The sequence below is a fragment of the Panthera tigris genome, chromosome B4 (genome assembly GCF_018350195.1).
Source record: "Panthera tigris isolate Pti1 chromosome B4, P.tigris_Pti1_mat1.1, whole genome shotgun sequence".
NCBI classification, from domain to species: domain Eukaryota; kingdom Metazoa; phylum Chordata; class Mammalia; order Carnivora; family Felidae; genus Panthera; species Panthera tigris.
In genome coordinates, this window is record NC_056666.1 from 22,629,377 (window position 1) to 22,651,675 (window position 22,299).

The 22,299-nt window shown below is 35.8% G+C and overlaps 1 protein-coding gene across 1 annotated transcript in view; it reads right to left on the reverse strand.

Annotated features, from left to right (window-relative positions):
* Nucleotides 1-22,299, reverse strand: part of ARHGAP21 (Rho GTPase activating protein 21) — a 134,583-nt gene that overhangs the window by 39,321 nt on the left and 72,963 nt on the right. Inside the window, 4 exon segments of the mRNA XM_042991241.1 lie at nucleotides 1,072-1,101; nucleotides 8,282-8,336; nucleotides 10,834-10,912; nucleotides 13,136-13,228. Coding sequence (XP_042847175.1) covers nucleotides 1,072-1,101; nucleotides 8,282-8,336; nucleotides 10,834-10,912; nucleotides 13,136-13,228 — 257 coding nt within the window.

The following is a 22,299-nucleotide window of genomic DNA, read 5'->3' on the forward strand; positions in this document are numbered from 1 at the left end:
ATTAGATACAGCCTTGTTGCTTCTAAAATTTTCCCCAGTCAAGTTTGATGATCTTTCAGCATTTGACAGGTTAAATGGCTGCCTGATAAATCCCAGCAACATTCTGATCATTTTGCCAGAGAACATTTTGATCTTTTGCCAGAGTGAAGGTGAAAATATTAAAAATCTTAGCCAAATGCCTTTTTATCTTAAGCACCACTGCTAGCATAAATTAAATGTAACATATTGAGCAGTGTCTTGTAGATTCATGATTACTGAGTCCTTAAAAATAATCCATTTTGATAAATTAAGTCCTAAGCCATGCTAAACATTTTAGTATTTAAAATCAGAGAAAATAGGCATGTTTAAAGTAAGCATGTATATTAAAGACCCCAAAATATGAAAAAAGTAATTCATCTCTCTGTACATAATTTTTATTTATTTTAAGCAAATGCAAAATTACATTGCACAAATTTATTTGGTCTCTTACTATAAGGAGACATTTCTCTATTACTAATAGGCTGGCATGCAGCTCAAATTATTTTTTATCCATTACTGGTGAAATTAGCTAGCCATATATTTTAAAACTTCAAAATAACTGAAATTAAAGACAGACACACAATAAAACAGAACCAATGGATGTAACTGAGGACTATGTCAGCATCTGAGACAGTGAGGTGTGGTATCATGTTACACATCCTCCCCTAATCAAAACAAGCTTAAATTCATGTCTATCATCACATCCTGCCTTTGCATCAGACAGCTTGCAAAGCCCAAGTGCAGCCACAAACATAACAGCAAAGTACCAAGGAAACAGAGAGGGTGAGATACTTAAAAAAATACACATACAGGTAAATGTTATGTTTTCATACCAGTTATGCACAGGATTCAAAAGAAAACCAAACATAAAACAAACAAAAAAAAGAAAATAAAGAAAACCATACATCACAAACACATTCTGCAAATTAGTAAGATTAACACTATGGAGGGATTTCACTAAAGCAAACTTACAGTTTTAATAGGTGGGCTGATTACAAATCTCTATAAAACATAACTTAAAAAGCAAGGAAATGGCTTCTGTGCATTTCTTACCAGAGCTGTGACATCCTTTGTAAACTGTAGCTAGCAGAAAATGGGAAAACATAGTAGAAGCTGCTTACTGATATAAAGACAGAATCATGTTGTCATACTGATGCTGGAAACAGCAAGCTAAAAATACATCTATACTGATTTCTCTGGAAGGTACCAAGAGAAGTAAAGGGCAGTGAAGCATAAAGAATAACTTCAGTATCCTTCTGAGCGTCTTTTTCTCAGGCTTTTATCTGGTTCTTATTTGATTCGTCTACCATTTCTGAGAGCAAAATACATGTGGTGACATGCACTCCTGACAGGTATTGTCTTCCATCTGCGCTGCTGTCTGATACTCTGCCACAAAGCTTCCCTTCCACAAGAGCAACATTGAGGTCTCTCATTTCCCCTGAGCTGCTTCCATCTCTGCTTCCAGATGACGAAACGAATGCTCTATTATGCATTTAAAATAGTACAACCTCCTCCTTCCCCGGTAAATCAGAGCACGACCACAAGCTGTCAGCGGACGGGAGCTGTCTTTACACTATGACTTGGAAAGAAAAACTGACTGTTTTATTAAATATGTTTCGCTCAAAAATTGAGATCTTTCAACACTGTACCTTTTGTCCTGTTTTACTAGGTTAAGAAAATAATTACTGAATAGACATAAAAATATTACTTCCAGAGTAATTCTTTAAAACTTATAATGAATATTACAGAAAACAAGAATGCGGTGAAAAAGCTGAGTGAGTAGATAAAAGAAAACATGCATGCCATAATATTTTTAAGGCATGAAGACAGTCAATCAAAATATACATGGGTATATGCCTATAACAAGACTATCTTTTCGATGCTGATTATATTCACACCAATATTTTTCCATGGCAGGAAAATTGCCTCTGGATGAGTGAACAGTCTGGTACAGTATTTCCCACAGTGTGTTTGTGCAATTTTATTAAGCATCACCTGAAAGGGAGGGGGAGGAGAGTATTCTCCATGCTCAATGATGTAGTGAAGGATTGATTGGTAGGCTCCCTGCCTTCTCAAAACCTCTACTACATTAATGTACATTATTAAACTCAAGGGGAAATGACAAGCTTATTCGGCTGTAGCACTCGTATTTTTTGAAGGTTTAAAAAAATTTTTTTCTAATGTTTATTTTTGAGAGAGAGAGACAGAGACAGAGACAGAGTGCAAGTGGGGGAGGGACAGCGAGAGAGGGAGACACAGAATCGGAAGCAGGTTCCAGGCTCTGAGCAGTCAGCACAGAGCCCGACACGGGGCCCGAACCCACAAGAGCTGCGAGATCATAACCTGAGCTAAAGTCAGATGCTTAACTGACTGAATCACCCAGACGCCCCTGAAGGGGTTTTAATACAACTGGAATTTCTGCTGGGAAGTACTATTCTAGAACTAATAACTTAGGGATACCTCCTTTATTCAAATTTTGGAAAGGAATATTATCTTAATAATAAAAGTATATAACAAGAACTATTAAAAACTTGAAAAAAATATTTGACATACTTCAACTATCTCTATCTAAGAGCACAAATAACAAATCTCAATACTAAAAAGCCTACATTCATGGGTCCCCACTTCTGGGTAAAGTTATGGCAAAGTGGGTCCTCACATACATACACACGGACCACACGTTAACAGTGGACTAACTAAACAGCATATTCTACACAGACTAATAGAAGCGGATATAATTGAGATGAGTAAAGTATGAATTCACTCAAGAGCATTACTGAATTTCCTTACACAGTCTCAGAGTTCATGTACACTAAACAGCTTGTTTATCTGTCTCCTTGAAAGTTCCTCATTCTCATAAAGTTTGGGGTCCAATGCCATTCCATTAACATCCACAGGCAAATCAGCAGTGCCCTCGACCATTGTGGCTTTGTATGTGTCCAGGTAGGTCATGGACATACCTGGGAATTATGCTAGGGGAACACACTTCTACGGCTACTCTCAGGGCTATGCTACAAACATAAATTAGCTCCAAAATAAGTTTAGGGAAGTAAATTAGGAATAGACAATACACATTTTAAAGAATCCTCTTCTCCCGTGATGCTTTTAAGTATTCCTCTGGAAAACAAGCTGCCTACTAAGGACCACTTTAGACTCTTTCAAGGAGGAAAGTATTAATCAGGGCTGGAGCAAACGTTGGGTGGATCACCTGGGATGGATTACAATATGCAACCTCTCGAGGTGAACAGGAACCCACTGATAAGGTTTTACCTTCTGGGAACAGAACCAAAAACTCTATAACCTGCTCACAGCTGTGACTGTGGGATACTTTTTCTCGAGTGCTTGGTTGAAAAGTACCAACTCTTCCATTGAGACATCATGACCTGACATGAGTGTTGTAACTACATACATTCCTACATATTGGGAATCTGAATTGTCAGCGGGCACCAATTTTAAATAGCACAAAATATCATGTAAACAAAGTAATTCATATGTAACGATGCCAATTTATATTCTTTTATAATAATGTCAACATAATGTGTATTAAGTTTGTCTGAAATGACATGGCCCAGCAATTTTTGAAACCAATGTCATAAGAACTGCATTATTTGGCTCTTAGTAATGTTTATTTTTACATTTGATTTAAGCCCAAATGAATACCTCACAATATATGCAGATGTTTTGATGGAATTAGAAAGCACTTAAATTTTCCTCCATTGAACTCAACAGGCTATGACAAAAAAAGTCTAGCCCATTTTTTACATTTAGCCCTTTTATATACCACTCAATATTCTTCCTTGGATTTCCTTTACTTAGTAGTTAATTTTTATATCTTATAGTAGTTTAGTAGTTTAAAAGCTCATATTTTAAAAATAAAGCCATTCCAAATGAAAACAGAGTAGCAGCAGCCCTGCCTACAGATCCAAAAGGTTCTTTAAAAAGAGAGGGGATGGGGGGTGAGGAATGTAAGGAAAGAAAGGTGACCCACAGAATTCGTCATCTGGAATCAGAACTGCAGAGAGCATATTAAATAAAATTTAATTTTAACAGTCTGGATCTCGATTCTATGTATAGTATCTAATAGTAACTCATCCTAAAATAATCTTCCAGTTCGGTTTTAGTAGAGTTGAACCAAAACCGCAATTACCATACCTATTACCATTACAATACTATTACTATTCCATATTTATTGCCTAATAGATGATAAAAACAAACAAACAAACAAAAACCCACAAAAAAACCCCTGCAGAATAACTAAGTCGGTAAGACTGAAATTCCTGCCTACCATTTCACCTTTAACAGGCTGATCTATTAATTTAATAATATTACCTATGATAAAATAAAAAATAATTACATGTCTGTCTGTATAATAAAATACACGCCAAACATGGCAAGGTGGGGTGTGGAAGAAGGGGGTGGTGTGAAAACTTTATATCTTTCTAAATTATTTGTGGCTTTACAAGCATGTTAGAATTATAAATACTTAAAACTGACAGTGACCATGTGACTATGCTAGGCCACTTAACTCCTCATCTGCACCTGTTGGCAGTAAAGGGCTGCGGTTCAGTTTAAAGAATAGGCTTTGGTCTCAGACCTACCTGGGTTCAAGTCCTAACACTGTTGCTTCCTTCCCTGTCTACTAGAAAAGCTGTTTAACCTTGCTGTGTTTATTAACGCACAACAGCAAAAGCAGGCTCAGAGTGCCCTGGTCAAACACTAGACATGCCCACAAATCTCCACAGCCATAAGGACTAATCAACTTAAAATTTAATTTGGAATCCAGTAAGCCAAACGCTTAACAAAATCTCACGATGCATCCACTGACAAGAATGGTCAGGTCGAGATCTCCTATCGTGAGCCCATTCAAGAAAGGGTTCTCTTCAGGCAGCAATCCCTTTTTGGGTGACTTGATGACTTCATGCATGGCCGACATTTGGGAGGGTAACGAAACAACCCTTCTGGTTTTGGTTTTGTTTTTTTGAAAATGGAACAGAAAGAGTTTTTTATTTTGTGATAATACCTTAAAAATATGAAGCTAAGATATCACAGTCTAAACTATCATTATAAAATATGTCAAAGTGACTAAAATGAATGTAATACTATTCATATTGCTCATCTAGAAAATAGATGTTGGTTTAGAAAAGGAGGCTGTGGGTACAGGAGCACTACTAACGGCACTAGTAGGAACACAATGAATTGTTCTTCGTTTTACTTCATGTTTTTCAATATTATATGACTGGTCATCTGCAATTATGAAATTTATTACTACATACCTATCCTTCCGTGAGTCGAATTTTAAACCAAATTAAATCTTCTAAGCCAAGATGAGCCGAGCGCCTCTAGAACAATTTGGTCCATATATCACTTTAGAAAAGAAAATTCCATGGACACACAGCCCTGCTGTCACCCAGGCAAACACATACAAACTACGAGAAGCTTTCACTTGGGTGAGTAATTTTTACAGTGGTCGTAAAAATGTTCATGTTTACTTTTTCTTTACAATGAATATTCAATCTCAAGAGGGACAAATACATCTTTAAAGCATATACTTTGGGTACCAGACTTAAGACCAAGATAAATACTTAAGGCCTTTACAGAACATTTTAACTCTAGAATCTGTTATAACAATTTCTACATATGTTTTTTTTTTTTTAATCCCAGATTCTCTTTGTGTTTTGCAATAGCTTTAAAAAATGACACTCATAGATATCCCAGCTAAAAACATTTATGCAGAAAAAGAAGGTGCCACCTTCTAAAATCCTTTAGGGAACAATGCATAGTAGGCATTAATTATATACACTCCTTTGATTTTCTCATGAATTACAGTACGTTCAAATGTGAATGAAGGCTGAGTTTAAAAGTGTGGTTTTCTTTTATCATTCAGGGCATATGCTTTTAATCTCTTAAGATTAAAATCATTCAAATAACGTTTTAAAAATGCATTTTGTTACAATTTTACCACGCCCTTTAAATTTTTTTTTTTTTAACGTTTATTTATTTTTGAGACAGAGAGAGACAGAGCATGAACGGGGGAGGGTCAGAGAGAAGGAGACACAGAATCTGAAACAGGCTCCAGGCTCTGAGCTGTCGGCACAGAGCCTGACGCGGGGCTCGAACTCACGGACCGCGAGATCACGACCTGAGCCGAAGTCGGACGCTTAACCGACTCGACTGAGCCACCCAGGCACCCCTTACCACGACCCTTTACTAATGAACTTTGTAGATCGTGTGCTCACGGCACTCAAGTGCACCAATTTTTCCCTGTGTTTGTAATACTTTGTATTTTGCCTTTGTTTTAAATACACATATCCTAAATAAAATATAACACGACAGGCTAATTAACCTAATTTTCCACTGATCGTGAAATTAGAAAATTATTCCCTCCACCGCTGCCGCTTCCACATTGATACTCTTCATCAACCACACAGCAGGCTGCGACGGTAATTCTGTGCTTGATTCCTGCCCTAGGAATTCAGTACAACTCCAGCCATTCTGTGAAACGAGACCTGTTCTAAACAGGATCCAACCCAGTGCCTTCACCTTGGCAAGGAAAGAGTCCACTGAAGATGAGAAAACAGTTCTGTTTTGGAAATGCCTTCTATCTTTGAGTCATCAAATTGCCAAGGAGGATTCAAGGGAAGGCCTCCTCCACATCTGTGCATCATCTTGTGTAGGAGGAACATCAGCCTGGAGTCCCTCATTTATTTCTAATCCGGTGACTCCCATTGCCTTCAGTGGTTACGTCTGCGGCTCTCTTACTCTGCTCAAGTACCAGGGTGGGTACTCCAAGCTAGTTCTACTTGCCTAGGACAGCTACCCTGGACAGGTGCACTTTCCTCGTTGAGACTTCCCAACGCCAGAAGAATTATGTACGTGAGGGGGGTGATCTGTTATTGCTAAAAAGCCATTCCTAAATACAATCCGCATGCCTATGCCTGGAAAACATAAGATGGGTCTCCATGGATTTTGGTCAATTATACTTTACATGTCAGTGGATAAATTGAATCACTAGGACCAGCTTTAATCACATTTCTGTTAAAAAAAAAAAACACAAACATTTTGGGACACCAGGGTGACTCAGTCGGTTAAGGGTCCAACTCTTGATTTCAGCTTAGGTCATAATCTTGTGGTTGTGAGGTTGAGCCCCGTGTCAGGCTCTGTGCTGAGTGGGGAGCCTGTGTAAGATTCTCTCTCTCCTTCTCCCTCTGCCCCTCTCTCGTGCTCTCTCACTCACTCTCTCTCTCTTAAAGAAAAAAAATTGTTTACAGAAGATCTTAGGACTTATTTTAAACTAAATTCAAACTAATGCCTTACAAATGAAAAACATGACTTTACCCTTTCCATTCCCATCACAAAGATTCCATGAGCTCCCTGTTGTACTTGAATAAAAAAAAAAAACAACACACAATTATTTGTTAAAAGGAAAAACACAAACTTCAGTGGTCACTGAAGCTTAGAGGGTGTTACTTCAAAGCTTTTACTGATGCTATTTTATTCTACTAAACTACAAAGTCAATTGAGGAAAACTAGTATTTTCTTGAATGAAATTTATATATGTTTATAAATTTATGTATGTTTTGCTTCTTTTTACTTTCAGCAATATTTAAGCTCAATAAAATAGTTAAGCATTCTATTCAACTTATTTTCTTTCTGAAAATGAGGAAAAATTTAGGCTAAATGCTAAAGACTTCAATATAGTATAATTTCCTCTTGAAGACCCTGACATTTTTCCTTCACAGGGTAGACTTCATTTGTTGCGAACCTTCCTTCTAATGGAATGGATTGAACTGTTACCAACATTGCTTGGTAGGTTAATTTACAAACAGTCATACATATTGAAAAATTAAGAAACGGCTTTCACAAAATCTCTGTTCTCATAAGAAAAAAAAAAAAAAGATTCTAATTCCTGGGGATATATACTATGCCCTGAACTATGACTTCTGGTCAAAGGACTACCTAGGCTGTAACACCAGGGCAAACTCTTTAGGAATTTCCTTCCAAATGGCAACAACAGAAATTCACTGTCAAAATGAATAGAACATTCTTATGTCACTTGATTGTAAAAATTGATGATTTTTTTTTGTTGAAAAATTTTTTTGTTTGTTTATTTGTTTTTTGGTAAAATATAGAGAATCCCAGACTCTGCTAAATTTCCCCAGAATCTTTCATTCTGTCCACCTCCACCTTTAAAGTCCATCTTTAAAGGATTTTTACTAGTGTTTGAGACTGTTGAACAATTCAGATTTAAATAAATAAAACTTACCACTTGGAGAATGTCTTCATCTTTTGGCATAACACTAAGTTCCAATGTTGTATCACTGAAATTGAATATATATAAAAATTATTTTAGGGGAGGGGCAAGTGTATACAAAAGACATAAAAAATAGCTCAGAGGTATCTGTTAAATTTGCTTACGAGTTTAATTTTTGGGTTTTTTTTTTAATCTTTACTTTTCAAACCCAAATCATTAAAAAAAGAAGTCACTTTTATATATATAAGCTAACTATGAACGAAAGAAGGCATCCTGCCATATGTTAGAGCTATTTATAACCAGGTAAATCTTCTTTATAATGTGTTTCTAATTTAGGAACATGAAGTATATTACTTATGTTAAATACTCCTGGAACAAAGCTCTTCAGCATATATTTATTTATTATTTTAATTCAAGTCACAGAAAGAATTATAATTTTTACCACATATTTTCACTATTTATCAAGTTAAAAATATAGTCACATGAAAATAACCAAAGAACCCTCAAATTTAACATTTTAAGTAATATTAAACATCTCAATTTTGAAATATTCCCTTTTGGCCTCAGAAGTGAAGGAAATCAGAGTTCACCATCATAACTATCAAAATGACTCATTTCTAAAAACTATATAGTGTCTCAACTATTTGCTTTCTTCTCTGACTTAATTTTAGAGGCTTTAGAGAAACGGCTCAAAGTCTCACTTTATTTTGGTACTATAACTGCCCTGTTAAAAATGATAGAGAAGTTTCTCTAGGTTCAAAAAAGCACAAAGGGGTGAATTATACTGAGTCCTGTGACCTGGAATTACATTTAGAAAAGGCAAGGATGGTGGGCTATCTCCATCAAGTGATTCAGTGTCTAACCTAACAATATCAGACAGATTTTTTTCTTCCCCCAATACAGTCAAGAGATGAAGAAACAATCAACAACAAAAAAAAGAAAACGAAACCTAATAGTTTACTGGTGTCACTTTTTGTTCGATTTGAACTTATTATGAGGTTCATAAATGCTGAGAATAGTCAACTGTAAGAACCACAGGTTCAAATAAATTTTATTGATAAAATATGTAGGTACTTGTATTTCAGTATTTAGAGCTGGTAGAAAATACATACTGATGCTTAGATAAATTCTTCTGCAAGGATACATTTTTACATTAATACACTGCAGAATCTCAATGGCTTTGTGCTGCATTATCCATTTGCTACCAACTGCAGACAAAAGGAACACAATTTTTTAAAAGAAAATAAGATAATCAAAAAACAGTTTTCCTCTATTTTTCAAATTGCTTTATCGGCTGAAAAATCAAGACTGTCATTCCAAAGTGTTATTATTCTGAGAGACGAACTGCACCAGGAACAAAAAACCAAAAAAAAACTTAATGTGGATTTTGAGTAACAGAGATTAAGTCGTGGTTACTTGGAAAAATACTATTTTTAAAGAAGAGATGTTAGCAAATACACGAAAAATTCTTAAATTACAAATTGATAAGATACATTGGTGTACGTATGATGATCTAAATTATTTCAAGGGAATAAAAATTTGGGTGACCTCCCCACTGCCTCTGAAGTGGCTTTAAATTGTCCACCAGTCCCCTGTTCTCTCCGAAACTTGAGATCAAATAGGGATCACTGTCAGGAACACCTAGAATCTAACATCAGACGCAAGATTTAAGATTTGCTTTCTCTAAGAATTTCATTAAATAGTAAAACAGTGAGAAGAATACTTGGAGAGCAATAAATCCCAATCACATCATCTAACTGCAAAAATGACAATGTATTAGGGCATTAGTGTAAATAACTTAGATTATATCAAAAAATGCTTTAGACGTGGTTGGAGGACTTTGATAAAAGTCTTCAGAAAATAGTGAACTTCAATTTAATTATAATAGGGATGATCTGGACAAGGGGACCCCAGTCATGGCCAGTAGCATCTGACAGGAATTCAATTTGGTAACCACTTTGGCTTTCCATTTATTTATTTATTTATAATTAAGAAAAATTTTCTCGGTGTGTGGTAGACAGGAAGAGTAGGACTAAGTTATCTTTGAGATCTCACAGTCTCTCTACACATTTATTTGCCTTTAGAATTCAAAAGTCTCTCATTCTGTAGAACGTAGGTGAGAGATGGATTCAAAGAGAATTTCTTGCTGTCTTTATTACAACAAATGAATAAACTGGAGCCAAGAATGTGATTCAATAAAGTATATAAAGATATCTAAGGAAGAGGTTTTAAAATAAATTACATTGGCTTTCATGTACATTTTTGTTATAAACAAATCATAAATTTAATTGTCATTTCATTTAAATCTAAACTCTGTTCCTTTCAGATTCTAAAGGACTTTAATCACAAATCTGATAGATTTGCTAAAGCAAAGCCACCAAGTTAAGCTACCATCAGGTAGTTCAACCTTGGCAATTCTCAAATGTGTTATCCACTTTAAGGAAAAGTCCTGCTTCTCCACATCCCATTGTAGGGTACAGACATTAATGTATTAAGTGTACTTCCTCCACTGATTTATAAACACCCATCTTTGGCCAAAATTAATCATATTTCAGGACTCTTACCTGTTCTGAATTAAAGCAATTACTTGGGAATAGGTCTTTCCAATAACACTTTCTCCATTGACTTTTATAATTCGATCACCTACAAAGAGGAATAAAAAAAAAAAAAAAACACATGGGGAATTCCTTAAAAAGTCATTTCTGAATACTTTTGAAATATTTTTTTTAATGTTTACTCACTTTTGAGAGACAGAGAGTGATCGGGAGAGGGGCAGAGAAAGAGGGAGACACAGTATTTGAAGCAGGCTCCAGGTTCTGAGCTGTCAGCACACAGCCTGACACGGGGCTTGAACTCACGAACCATGAGATCATGACCTGAGCCGAAGTCGGATACTTAACTGTCTGAGCCACCCAGGTGCCCCAACTTTCGAAATATTTCTTAATGTACTTATTTTTAACATATTCTTGTTCATTATCTTTTAAAGTATCTTTCACAAAAATGAATCTAAATTTTAATACATACAACTTCTGATGAAATAGAGCTAGGTCTTAAGAGCCCCAGGCAATGATGAGCTTAGAAATGCCAAAAGATATAGTCACCAAATGGCTCCAGCTATACTATTTATAACCCTATCACTTGTTTTCTGAGTTGCAGAACTCCTAGCTTTTTCTCTGTTTACCCTGTCATCTCTGATAGAGAAGCATCGTTCAGTGCGCTTAGACAGTTGATTGTTTTTATTACCTTGCTATCCTCTACTTTCAGTCTCATTTCCTTGTAGTATCCTCCCAACACATTTAGTTTTTTTTTTAGTGCTATATTACGGAACTTGAATATGGGTGTGCACATGGTTTTGGCTTTCTGTATATTAACTTCTTCTTCATTTTAATAAAGAAAAGGACATTTGGATTACTAGTAAGAATTCAGGGGAGGGGCGCCTGGGTGGCGCAGTCGGTTAAGCGTCCGACTTCAGCCAGGTCACGATCTCACTGTCCGTGAGTTCGAGCCCCGCGTCAGGCTCTGGGCTGATGGCTCAGAGCCTGGAGCCTGTTTCCGATTCTGTGTCTCCCTCTCTCTGACCCTCCCCCGTTCATGCTGTCTCTCTCTGTCCCAAAAATAAAAAAAATTAAAAAAATTAAAAAAAAAAAAAAAAAAAAAAAAAAAAAAAGAATTCAGGGGAGCAGAAAGGAAAAGACTGAGAGAGAAAAGATATGGAAAATAGAAAAAAAAAAAAGTACTTTCTGTGTGCTTCTCACAGCATCTCCATATCTTCCTGCTTTTGCGAGGCTTAGGATAAGATAGGAGATACATTCCGGATAATGGAATCCCACATGTACACTGATATACATGTTATACACATTAATGAGATTAGGATTAGGCTTACTTTAACTATGACAGAAGAGATAATCAATAAATAGTACATCCTAATAAATCTTAGTGGCAACATCCGCTGATTGTACTATTTATAGCTGAAAAGACTACACTTTATTCAAAAGGCAGTAAAACATAGTTCTTTACTAATTTTCATTTAAATTATCTCATATTGAAAACAAAAAGAGTAACTATTTTAGTGTGTGCATTAACCTAAACTAAATCTCTTAGTTTTTACTAAAATCACAGAGGGGCACCTGGGTGGCTCAGTTGGTTGAGTGTCTGGCTTCAGCTCAGGTCATGATCTCATGGTTCGTGGGTTCAAGCCCCATGTCACGCTCTGTGCTGACAGCTCAGAGTCCAGAGCCTGCTTCATATTCTATGTCTCCCTCTCTCTCTGCCCCTCCCCTGCTCAAGCACTGTCTCTCTCTCTCAAAAATAAATAAACATTAAAAAAAATTAAAAAAAAAAAGACTTGCTGAAATCACAGATCACAAGAGTATTTTAGAACAGTTACCAGACCGCATCCACGGATACCTACGTGGCAAGTCCTGCCTTCCACTGCAGACTTAGGTTATTCTTTGCAGTGCAAATTAGTTAATTCACTTCTGGCAGATAAGGTACTTCCAAATCTTGGATCTCCAAGATTATTTCAATTATGCCAATAAACATCTTTATCATTTGGCTTTTTTGTAATCCTCATCAAAATTAAATGTATGCAAAACAGGTGCTTTTAAAAGGGCCCCCAAGAGTCCATTCTCTAAGTGGTAACCAAAAGTGCTCCTAATTTATAATTTATATTATTTCTGTCCAAACCCATCAGTTTGGGTATCAAGAAACACACAGCTAAGTAGGTTTCAAAAATAGTAATAACTGATGCAGAGACATAGGAAAAAACATACAGGAGATAAAAATGTGGAAAATGAAATATGGAAGAAGGAAGAAATGAAGTAAAAAAGAAATTACGAGCTATTATTTAAAGAAAAATATTAGCACCTGTGCATAATCCAGCTTCAAAAGCAGGTCCCCCTTCTTTAACCTGTTTAACAAATATGGTGTCCATTGGTTCCAAGCGGTTTCTTGGTTTTCCTGCAGGAGAAAAAAAGCCCAAGGCATGATTTTATCTCACAATATTTTATTAAAATGCCAAAAGAGAAAATGGTATTTTAGGCAATGAAGCAAAGATTTTTAATGAAGCGTGAAACACATATCCTGAATATGGATGCTAAAATCATAATTTAGGAGTTTTCATTAAGTCAAACATGTATTTTGCTTCTTCTAGAACACAACCACCATCACAATAGTAATGGTTTCCATTTAGTGGGGACATTCTGTATGTAAATTGCTACACTAAAGACTATACATGCCCTGAGAACTAATTTCCACAGCACTTAAGTGTTGCTACCACTACTGCATAAAAGAGGAAACTGAGGCTAGGATAGATTAAATCCTCCCAGGTCACATAGCTAGATTTCACAGGCAGTACGCACTCTACTGCTCTTTAACACTGCATTGTGCTAAGCATTAAGTTATAATGATGACTAAGACTCAGTCCTTTCCCTTCAGGGGCTCTGGTGGGAGACAGACATACACACAAAATGATACTGTAGTATAGAAAACAATAATAAATAAAATACACAATCATAGCAATGACAAGCGCATGATCAACTCCGTAAGTCAATATTTCACAATCTATCGATGGATCACCTGCATTAACACTGAAAGTGCTTGCTAAAAATCCATGTTTCAGGGTCCAATCAGAAATCTGCTTTGTCAACGAGTTTTCCAGGCGATTCTTGTACACACTAACATTTGAGAACAACTTACAGTTTCAATAAACTAGAAATCAAGGGAAGATTTCCAGATGAGAGGGCATTTAAGCTAAGTGATAAGCACCAAGGCAAGGACTGTGGTGAGAGGTAAGGCCAAGAGGTAGACAGCGGTTCTCAAAGTGTGGTCCCCAGACCAGCAGCATTGATATAACCAGGGAATGTGTTACAAATGCAAATTTGGGGACTCCATTCGAGACCTACTGAATCAGAAACTCTTGAGATGATTGTGATGCACACTCATGCTTGGGAACCACTGAAGTAGAAGACACAGCCCTGACTCTTAAAGAACTTGACTGAGAAAATGAAGCACATATATATGCATGGAGTAATATAGTAATATATGTTAAATTGCAATGCTAGGCAAAAGATGAGTGTCATATATTAAAAGTTTACATTTCTTGCCATATAAAACTAAATTTTCATCATGGTGCATCACAAAGGTGGCTCAAAAAATTCTTAATAAAGGAATATATCTCAGTAGATTCCTTTACATATTTAACTATTTACTCTGAAGGAATTCCTCTGAAGTCGTGAATGGCTAAGTCAATCACTTACAATGCAACAGGGTATAGTGGAAATTGCTTGTTTTTAGAAGCCAGTAGATATGGATCCAAATCCTTGCTTTGCCACTTGATAATCTAGTTGCAATTAAGTAAACACTTCTACTTAAACAAACTAGTAACTTTTTCTTCTATAATAGAGATAATTATTCTATATTTTTACATTCTTAAAGAGTTTCCAAAGGCTAAATGGAGTAATTCCTCAATGTACATTTCCACTCTTCATAGCGCTTAAATGAAAACTAGTGACATATTTTTATGTCTTTAAGAATTAAAAACATGAAAGGTAATAAAAACACACTTACAAAGTACCTACTATCCAATTTAAAAAATTATAAATATCCTGTATATCATATATCTTCCCAAAGAAACTTTATACAGCCTTCTATGTTCAGATGACATGAAAATATTATAAACCCTTTTGTCATTTCTGATGACTGCTTTCTCCATGAGGCTTTGGAGGAAAAAAAGAACTAATGTTAGTTCAATCCCTACTATAAAGAAGAATGTCCTAATTCTTAAGAGATATCTGTTAAAGTAGTTAGGGACTAATTGTTAGGATTATATGATTATATCTCTATAATTATATCTGCAACTTAATTTTCAAATGGGTTGGGAGAAAAAATAAACCAAGATACCCACACCCCCCAGATACACATGTGGATAGGAGGTAAATGAAGCAAATATAGCAACAGGTTAGTTGCTGAACCAAGATGGACAAGGTTTTTGCTGTGTGTTGAAAATTATAATAAAAAGCCGGGGGAAACTTCCCGTGGATGTCAGGCTTTATTTTTCTTCACAGAACTTATCACTCACTACTTAAAATTACATTTTTATTTGCTTGCCTTTTGGCTGTTTGTCCCTCCCACTAAAATGAAGAGCAGGGATTTTTATCATGTTCTCTGATATCCACAGTACCTACAACAATGCCTAGTGCAGAACTGGTATTCAATAAATAGTTATTCAATGAATAAATAAATTTATTATTTAGTTTGATTCTCATAACAAGCCTTCGGGATGGGCATTATGATCCTAATATTGTCGTTGTACCCGAGAGGAAACAGACTAAGTACCTTATAAAGAGGCAGAGTAGGGATTTGAACTCAGGTCTGAATCCAAATATGGTGTTCCCTGCTGCTTCAAAAATAATTGAACTATTTATTCTTTTGTCAAGCTTTACTGAATACAAGTAGATAGTCTGCTTATAAAGACTTTGAATAGAAAAAAGTTTCTTTTCAGTATCACTCACTTAAAATGCAATTACTTAATTTCAATCAAGTCCGTAATCAGTCTAGGTCTCTCTGTAGCCAACTCAACATTTACAGGAGCTGGCATTGAAAGAAAACCATCTACTTTTTCTTAGCTAGAGATTTGAGGGCTTAACTAAGTTTTACTGAATCAAGTCATTGCTTTCATGGAAAGATTTGTACAATAAAAGAGAAGAAACACTTTTCTCATTAATGTTTTCTGGTCCACTATGTCCGAAAGGTGATTATACCCTACTTATATTTAAAAATACAAAATGTAAATGACATTAATAATTTCTATTAAAAAATTAAAAGTTAGCTGGATAGCAATGTAGTAAACCCGATAGAAAATTTCACATATACAGAAGAGATGTAGTCCAAAATAATTTTGTTTTAATTTCTATAAAACAAATATTAACTTTGCAGTGATTGTCATTACAAATCTAGAGACACTCTGTCATTGACAAATCTTTCAATACACTGTGCCTGAAAACATATGAAGGTGGAAAAGACTGAATAAAATAGGCGCCAATATTACAGCAGAAACTATTACATCTGCTGAGAATTACACTTTTGATTCTTGTTGTCACTTTCCTTTCTGAATTTTCTCTAAAATCTGACTTACTATTGCTACCTAGATATTATCCGATTCCTTCTGGACAATAGAAAATTGATATCCCTTAATTACAGACAGGTTTCACTACAAAACATACTTCTTTTCAAATTCCATGTTCCTTGACTCTAAGTCTTGAATTAAACACTTGGCTCATTAATTTTAAGAGTGTCTTCTTTTTATAAGATGGACAGAGAACGACAAATACCATATGGTTTCATTTCTATGTGGAATCTGAAAAAAAAACAAACAAAAAACCAAAACAGACTCAAATTCAGAGAATAAACTGGTGGTCGCCAGAAGGGAGGGAGGTTGGTGGGCAGGTGAAATAGGTGAAGAGGATTAAGAGGTAGAAACCTCCAATTATAAAATAAGTAAGTCATGGGATGAAAAGTACAGCATAGATAATATAGTCAATAATATTGTAATAACTTTGTGTGGTGACAGATGGTAACCACACTTACATAGCAAGCATTTCGTAATATATATAAACGTCAAATCACTATATTGTACACCTGAAACTAATATATTCTGTCAGCTATACTTCAATTAAAAATTTTAAAGAATTTTTTAAAAGAAAAAATAATTTTAAAAACCATCTTCTCTTTAATATATCCTACTGAAACTGGAAATGAAAAATACCAGATTTAAAATGTGTGTTTATTCAATCTTTTGTGTCCCTGGTTTTTTTGTTTTGTTTTTCATTTTTTGTTTGTTTGTTTGTTTGTTTGTGTTTTTGTTTTTAAGTAGCCTCCACGCCCAACGTGCAGCTTGAACTCACAACCCTGAGACCAAGAGTCACGTGCTCTCCTGACTGAGCCAGCCAGGCACTCTGTGTCTTTAGTTTTTTAAGTCAATTTCCAGATGTGCAAAACTAAAAGTCTGATCCTGAGTTGTGGTAATTCATAAGGAAAAATGATTTCTTACTTCTCTGTATTATCATCTGGCAGGGCCAGATAGCTTCCTTGGCAATTCTTAGTGAAAAGCCTCTTTTAATTCTACATCTGTGTTTTATACTTTCTCATTTTTTTTTAAAGAACACATAGGACATGCTTCAAAGAACTGTTAAATACCTTTTTAAAAAAGGTTTTTTTATCTTTATTTTTGAGAGACAGAGTGTAAGCGGTGGAGGGGCAGAGAGAGAGAGGGAGGCACAGAATCCGAAGCAGGCTCCAGGCTCTGAGCTATCAGCACAGAGCCCGACACGGGGCTTGAACTCACGAACTGCATGTTCATGACCTGAATCGAAGTCGGACGCTCAACCGACTGAGCCACACAGGCGCCCCATGTTAAATACCTTATTCAAGTGTCATTTCCTTGATCTTATCAAAAAAGAAAAGAAAATGTATCTTTTTAGCACACACATGTAATTAAATCTTTCTGTATCTGAGAAAAGGAAGTAAAAAGACAAGAATTTGAATAATCTAAATGGCTAAATGACAATGGCTATGTTATTTAATATACAGTTAATAAAGACTTAAACAAGAAGACATAAACACATATATGAATTTACTTGAATATTAGACTTTGAAATCAGGGGAAAAAAGCACATATTTTTACATTATACTAAATACTGAAAAATAATGAGTAAAAAGGAAGGAAGGAAGGAAGAAAGAAAAGAAAAAAGAAAAGAAAAGAAAAGAAAAGAAAAGAAAGAAAGAAAGAAAGAAAGAAAGAAAGAAAGAAAGAAAGAAAGAAGAAAGTAAGTGTAGGTAGTGATTGCCTTCCAAATACTGGATGAATATCCAGGTAGATGTGATTTTTATTCTCCATAGCCCATATATGGCAGTAGCTAACAGCTTGGACCTTTTAGGCAGATTATATGGTTTAAAATCCTAGCTCTGCCATTTATTTTCCAGGGAGGGGGGTATCAAATTATACAAGAGTTAGTTGTCTCTCAGAAATTCAATTTAATTGGGCATCCTGTATTTTATCTGGCAACCTCACCTCCCTGTGATTTGAGACAAATGATTTATTTGTGATCCAGTTAACTCATCTGAACAATGAGGATGATGGTAACATAGCCCCACCTGACAAGGCTGTTATGAGGATTAAAAGAGATAATCCATTAAAATGCTTATATAATGTCTAATACAAGTAGGTATTTAATAAATGTTATTACTCTGCTAGACTGATAATAAACGTCCAGAAGGTTTACATACAGATCAGGGATAAATGAGCCAGGGGGCCTGTCACTCTGAAAGTACTTAATTAAATCCTGTTTGAAAGAGTATCTCTACAAATGTAACTGCCAGATTATGGGAAAGTTGAGGAATATAAGCCAAACACTACAGAACGCTAACGAAAAGAAGGTCGAAAAAAATTAAGGGATTGCACTAAAAAGTCTCCAGTAACTGACATGAACTACACACCTGTTTTCAAAAAAGACTGGTGTTGAAACCAGTGTGCTACATCTCTAGGCCAGTGGGCTTTGTCGGTTAAGAAAGATTATTTAGCGGCACTTGGGTGGCTCAGTCGGTTAGCGTCTCACGATCTCATGGTTCGTGAGATTGAGCCCCACATCGGGCTCTGTGCTGACAGAGCAGAGCCTGCTTCAGATTCTCTCTCTCCCTCTCTCTCTGTCCCTTCCCTACTCGTGTACTCTCTCTCTCTCTCTCTCTCTCTCTCTCAGAAATAAACATTAAAAAAAGAAAGATTATTTAAACCTATAATAACTTTCTTCTTTAGAGAATGCTAAAATCAAAATCACTTGCAACATGTAAATTATTTCAAAATCTAAACTTAGAATAGAAGCAAACAGATTAAAGCAAATAGATTATTTTAAGAAGTGACAGTTTTGAAGTATGCCACTTGCAAAAAGGACCCTGTAATGAATATCCACAGATTAATAGGTATAAGTCAGGGAATCCTGTAGTTCTGAGGACAAGAGAAAAATATTTCTTAACAGAGTGAAAAAAATATATACTTTTTAAAAAAAAGTTGTTATTTACTTTTGAGACACAGAGAGACGGAGCATGAGCCAGAGAAGAGCAGAGAGAGAGGGAGACACAGAATCCAAAGCACGCTCCAGGTTCTGAGCTGTCAGCACAGAGCCTGATGCGGGGCTTGAACTTACGGACTGTGAGATCATGGCCTGAGCCAAAGTCGGACGCTTAACCGACTGAGCCACCCAGGCGCCCTTATACTTTACACAAAGAAATACCATCCATGTTTTAAACAAAAACAAACCAATAGAAAATAATGGCTACCACTGAGATTAAGCTTTTCAAATTCTTCCTTCTCTCTGAGTTCTCAAGGTTGCTGCTGAACAATTTTTTAAAAAATGGAACCAATCTCATTTACAATGAGAGTTAATTTTTTAAAGTATTCTTTTAATTTATTTCTTTGTTGTAAAAAAAAAAAATCTCTACACAAGAGAAAACCGTTGAACTTAAACTGTGCTTCATAGGAAAGTTATACAAGCCTTGGAAGAAGTATACTCCCACAAAGGTGGAGAGATACATCACATAATGGAACATTAAAGCCCCAGGCATTAATTATTTAAAGAAAATCAATTAAATAGCTTATTGAAATTGATATTTAGTTTTCAGACCAAAAATAAGTGAAACCACAATGTAGATTGAAATAGATACCGGAGTTAAATCTAAATAATGAAAAATGAGCTCAGCTTCTTTTGGATGGGTAATAGATTGCCACAGGGGGGAAAAAAAAGGTTATGCAGAAGAATTTAGTGAGCAAAAGTTAGGAATTATGAATCTACTTTAAGGCAGAAAACAAACGGGGGGAAATAAACACCAAATTCAGGCTAGTGATTACCTCTGAGGAAAGAGAATAGGGAAGGAGTAATATAAAACACCTTAACCATACTTATAATCATTTATGTCTGGAGGGGGGCGATTAGGGAAGGGGGAGCTGGAACTGGGGGGAAGGATGCGAGACGGTAACACGACAAATACAGGTGGCAAGCATTTGGAAGCCACGTTTTTCCCCCTATATTTTCTGTTTGCCTGAAATATTTCATAACCATTTTTAATTGCTGAAAACAGGCTTCTAATCTTTATTTTGGGGGTCTGGTTTGCTGATGGCATACAAGATTACCCTAAGAGCCTAACAGAGACACATTGTCTAACAAGCAAAAATCCATATATATCATTATGAAGCAGCAGCCAATTTAAGAAGACTGATATGGCAGGTTATTGGGTACTCCATTTCCTTTGGTTATGGCAGAAGCACTAATTAAAAAAATAAATATATGCCATTTTATTAAATCTAGGTATTCCCAAATTTCTACTAAAGGTGCTCTCATTTCCAGAGTGATGGCTAGTACTTTAAAACTGTATCTCCCAAGCCTCCAATCTGCAGCTCCAATAATTATGAGCTGCAAACCTCAAATTCCAATAACCTCTGGACATTGTAAAATGTTGCCTGCTGGGGCTCAGTCAAATTATATCTATTATAAGCAAACACATATTCTCTACTCAACCTCATCTTCAAGAGGTATCAGGTGAAACATAATGAAATAAAATCTGTTAAATATTAAAAAGCAGACCATATTCTACTTTAATCATGATACACTTTCTTTTAACCCACACCCATCTGATTATTTTTGTTTACTTTTCACTGCAGAAAATGTCCAGCATAGACAAAACAGTAGAATAAACCCCCATGAACATGACTTAAATAGCTGCAAAAACCCTGCCAGTCTTGTTTCACTCCTGCTTACTTTTTTTTCCCTAAAGTATTTTAAAGCAAATCCCAGATATCATGCCAATTCATCAAGAAATACTTCAAATACTTCAGCATACATCACCAACAAATAGGAACTCTACTTTTTCTTAAGGAAAGATAACAAAACCCTCCCATAGTTCTCCAAACTATGTAATACTCTCCAAGGTGTGGATAATATAAACGGACGACAAACACAACCTTGCCTTCTGCATTCATTGTCCCAAATGCCTACTTAACATTAATGAAAAGCAGTATGCCATGACATAGAAATGACAGCACCAAAAGCTATGAAATAAATTTAGAAAGGTTTCACGGGTAAAATCACCACAGAACTCTAAGTTAAGTTCCCAATCAAGTTAACTGTTCCCAATGAATGCTCTGCCTACGTATTCTAATTCAGTGAGGTCATCCATGTGAAAGAACATACCCTACATGAAAAAGTCCAGCATACAGAACAGTGCTTGGCATATGACAGATGACCAATAAATATTCACTACTGACTTATTCAAATTACAGCCCTAGAAGATGTCAATAGTAAAACTGCCCCAAACCAAGTCAGAGATATGTTTCAGGAACAAAGCTCTTACACTGCAAATGACCTGCCGCAGAATCTCCCTCAAATAAAAGGAAAATGCTGCCACTTAGTAGCAGTTTGAGTAAAATACCACTAGGTGTCAGACATGAATCAAAATTTTCTGGCATGACAATCTATTTAGACAAGAAAGACTCTTGAAGAGTGTTATTCATTCAACAAATATTTACTGAGCTCATAAATGTGCCAGGTGCTGATTATCCTACAATGAACACAACAGTTCTGGGATCTGCCTTCTGGAGTATTGAAGTTTATGAAGCATCATTTTTCCTCTCTCTCTGAAGTTTCAGGAATTTCACAAAGTATGTCTCGCGTGTAGATTCACAGCCCTGCCATTCCTGTTGTGCTGGATTTTAATTTCTCTGCAAACCCAGAAAAATGTGTTACAGTGTTCTAACCACAAGCAGCTATCTTTCCATCTGTGTATCTTTCCATTTTACCATCGCTGGACCCCTTGACCAATGAAATTTGCCCCTCACATTGTTATCAAGCCCTTCCATCTTAAAAAGGAGGACTTACCAGGCTCCCCCAGAAATCACTCTCTTTCTTGCTAAGAACACTCATGGATCAACAAAATCCAACAGCAACCTCCACTTCCTTTTCTCTTTGACCTTCCAAAGCATTCCA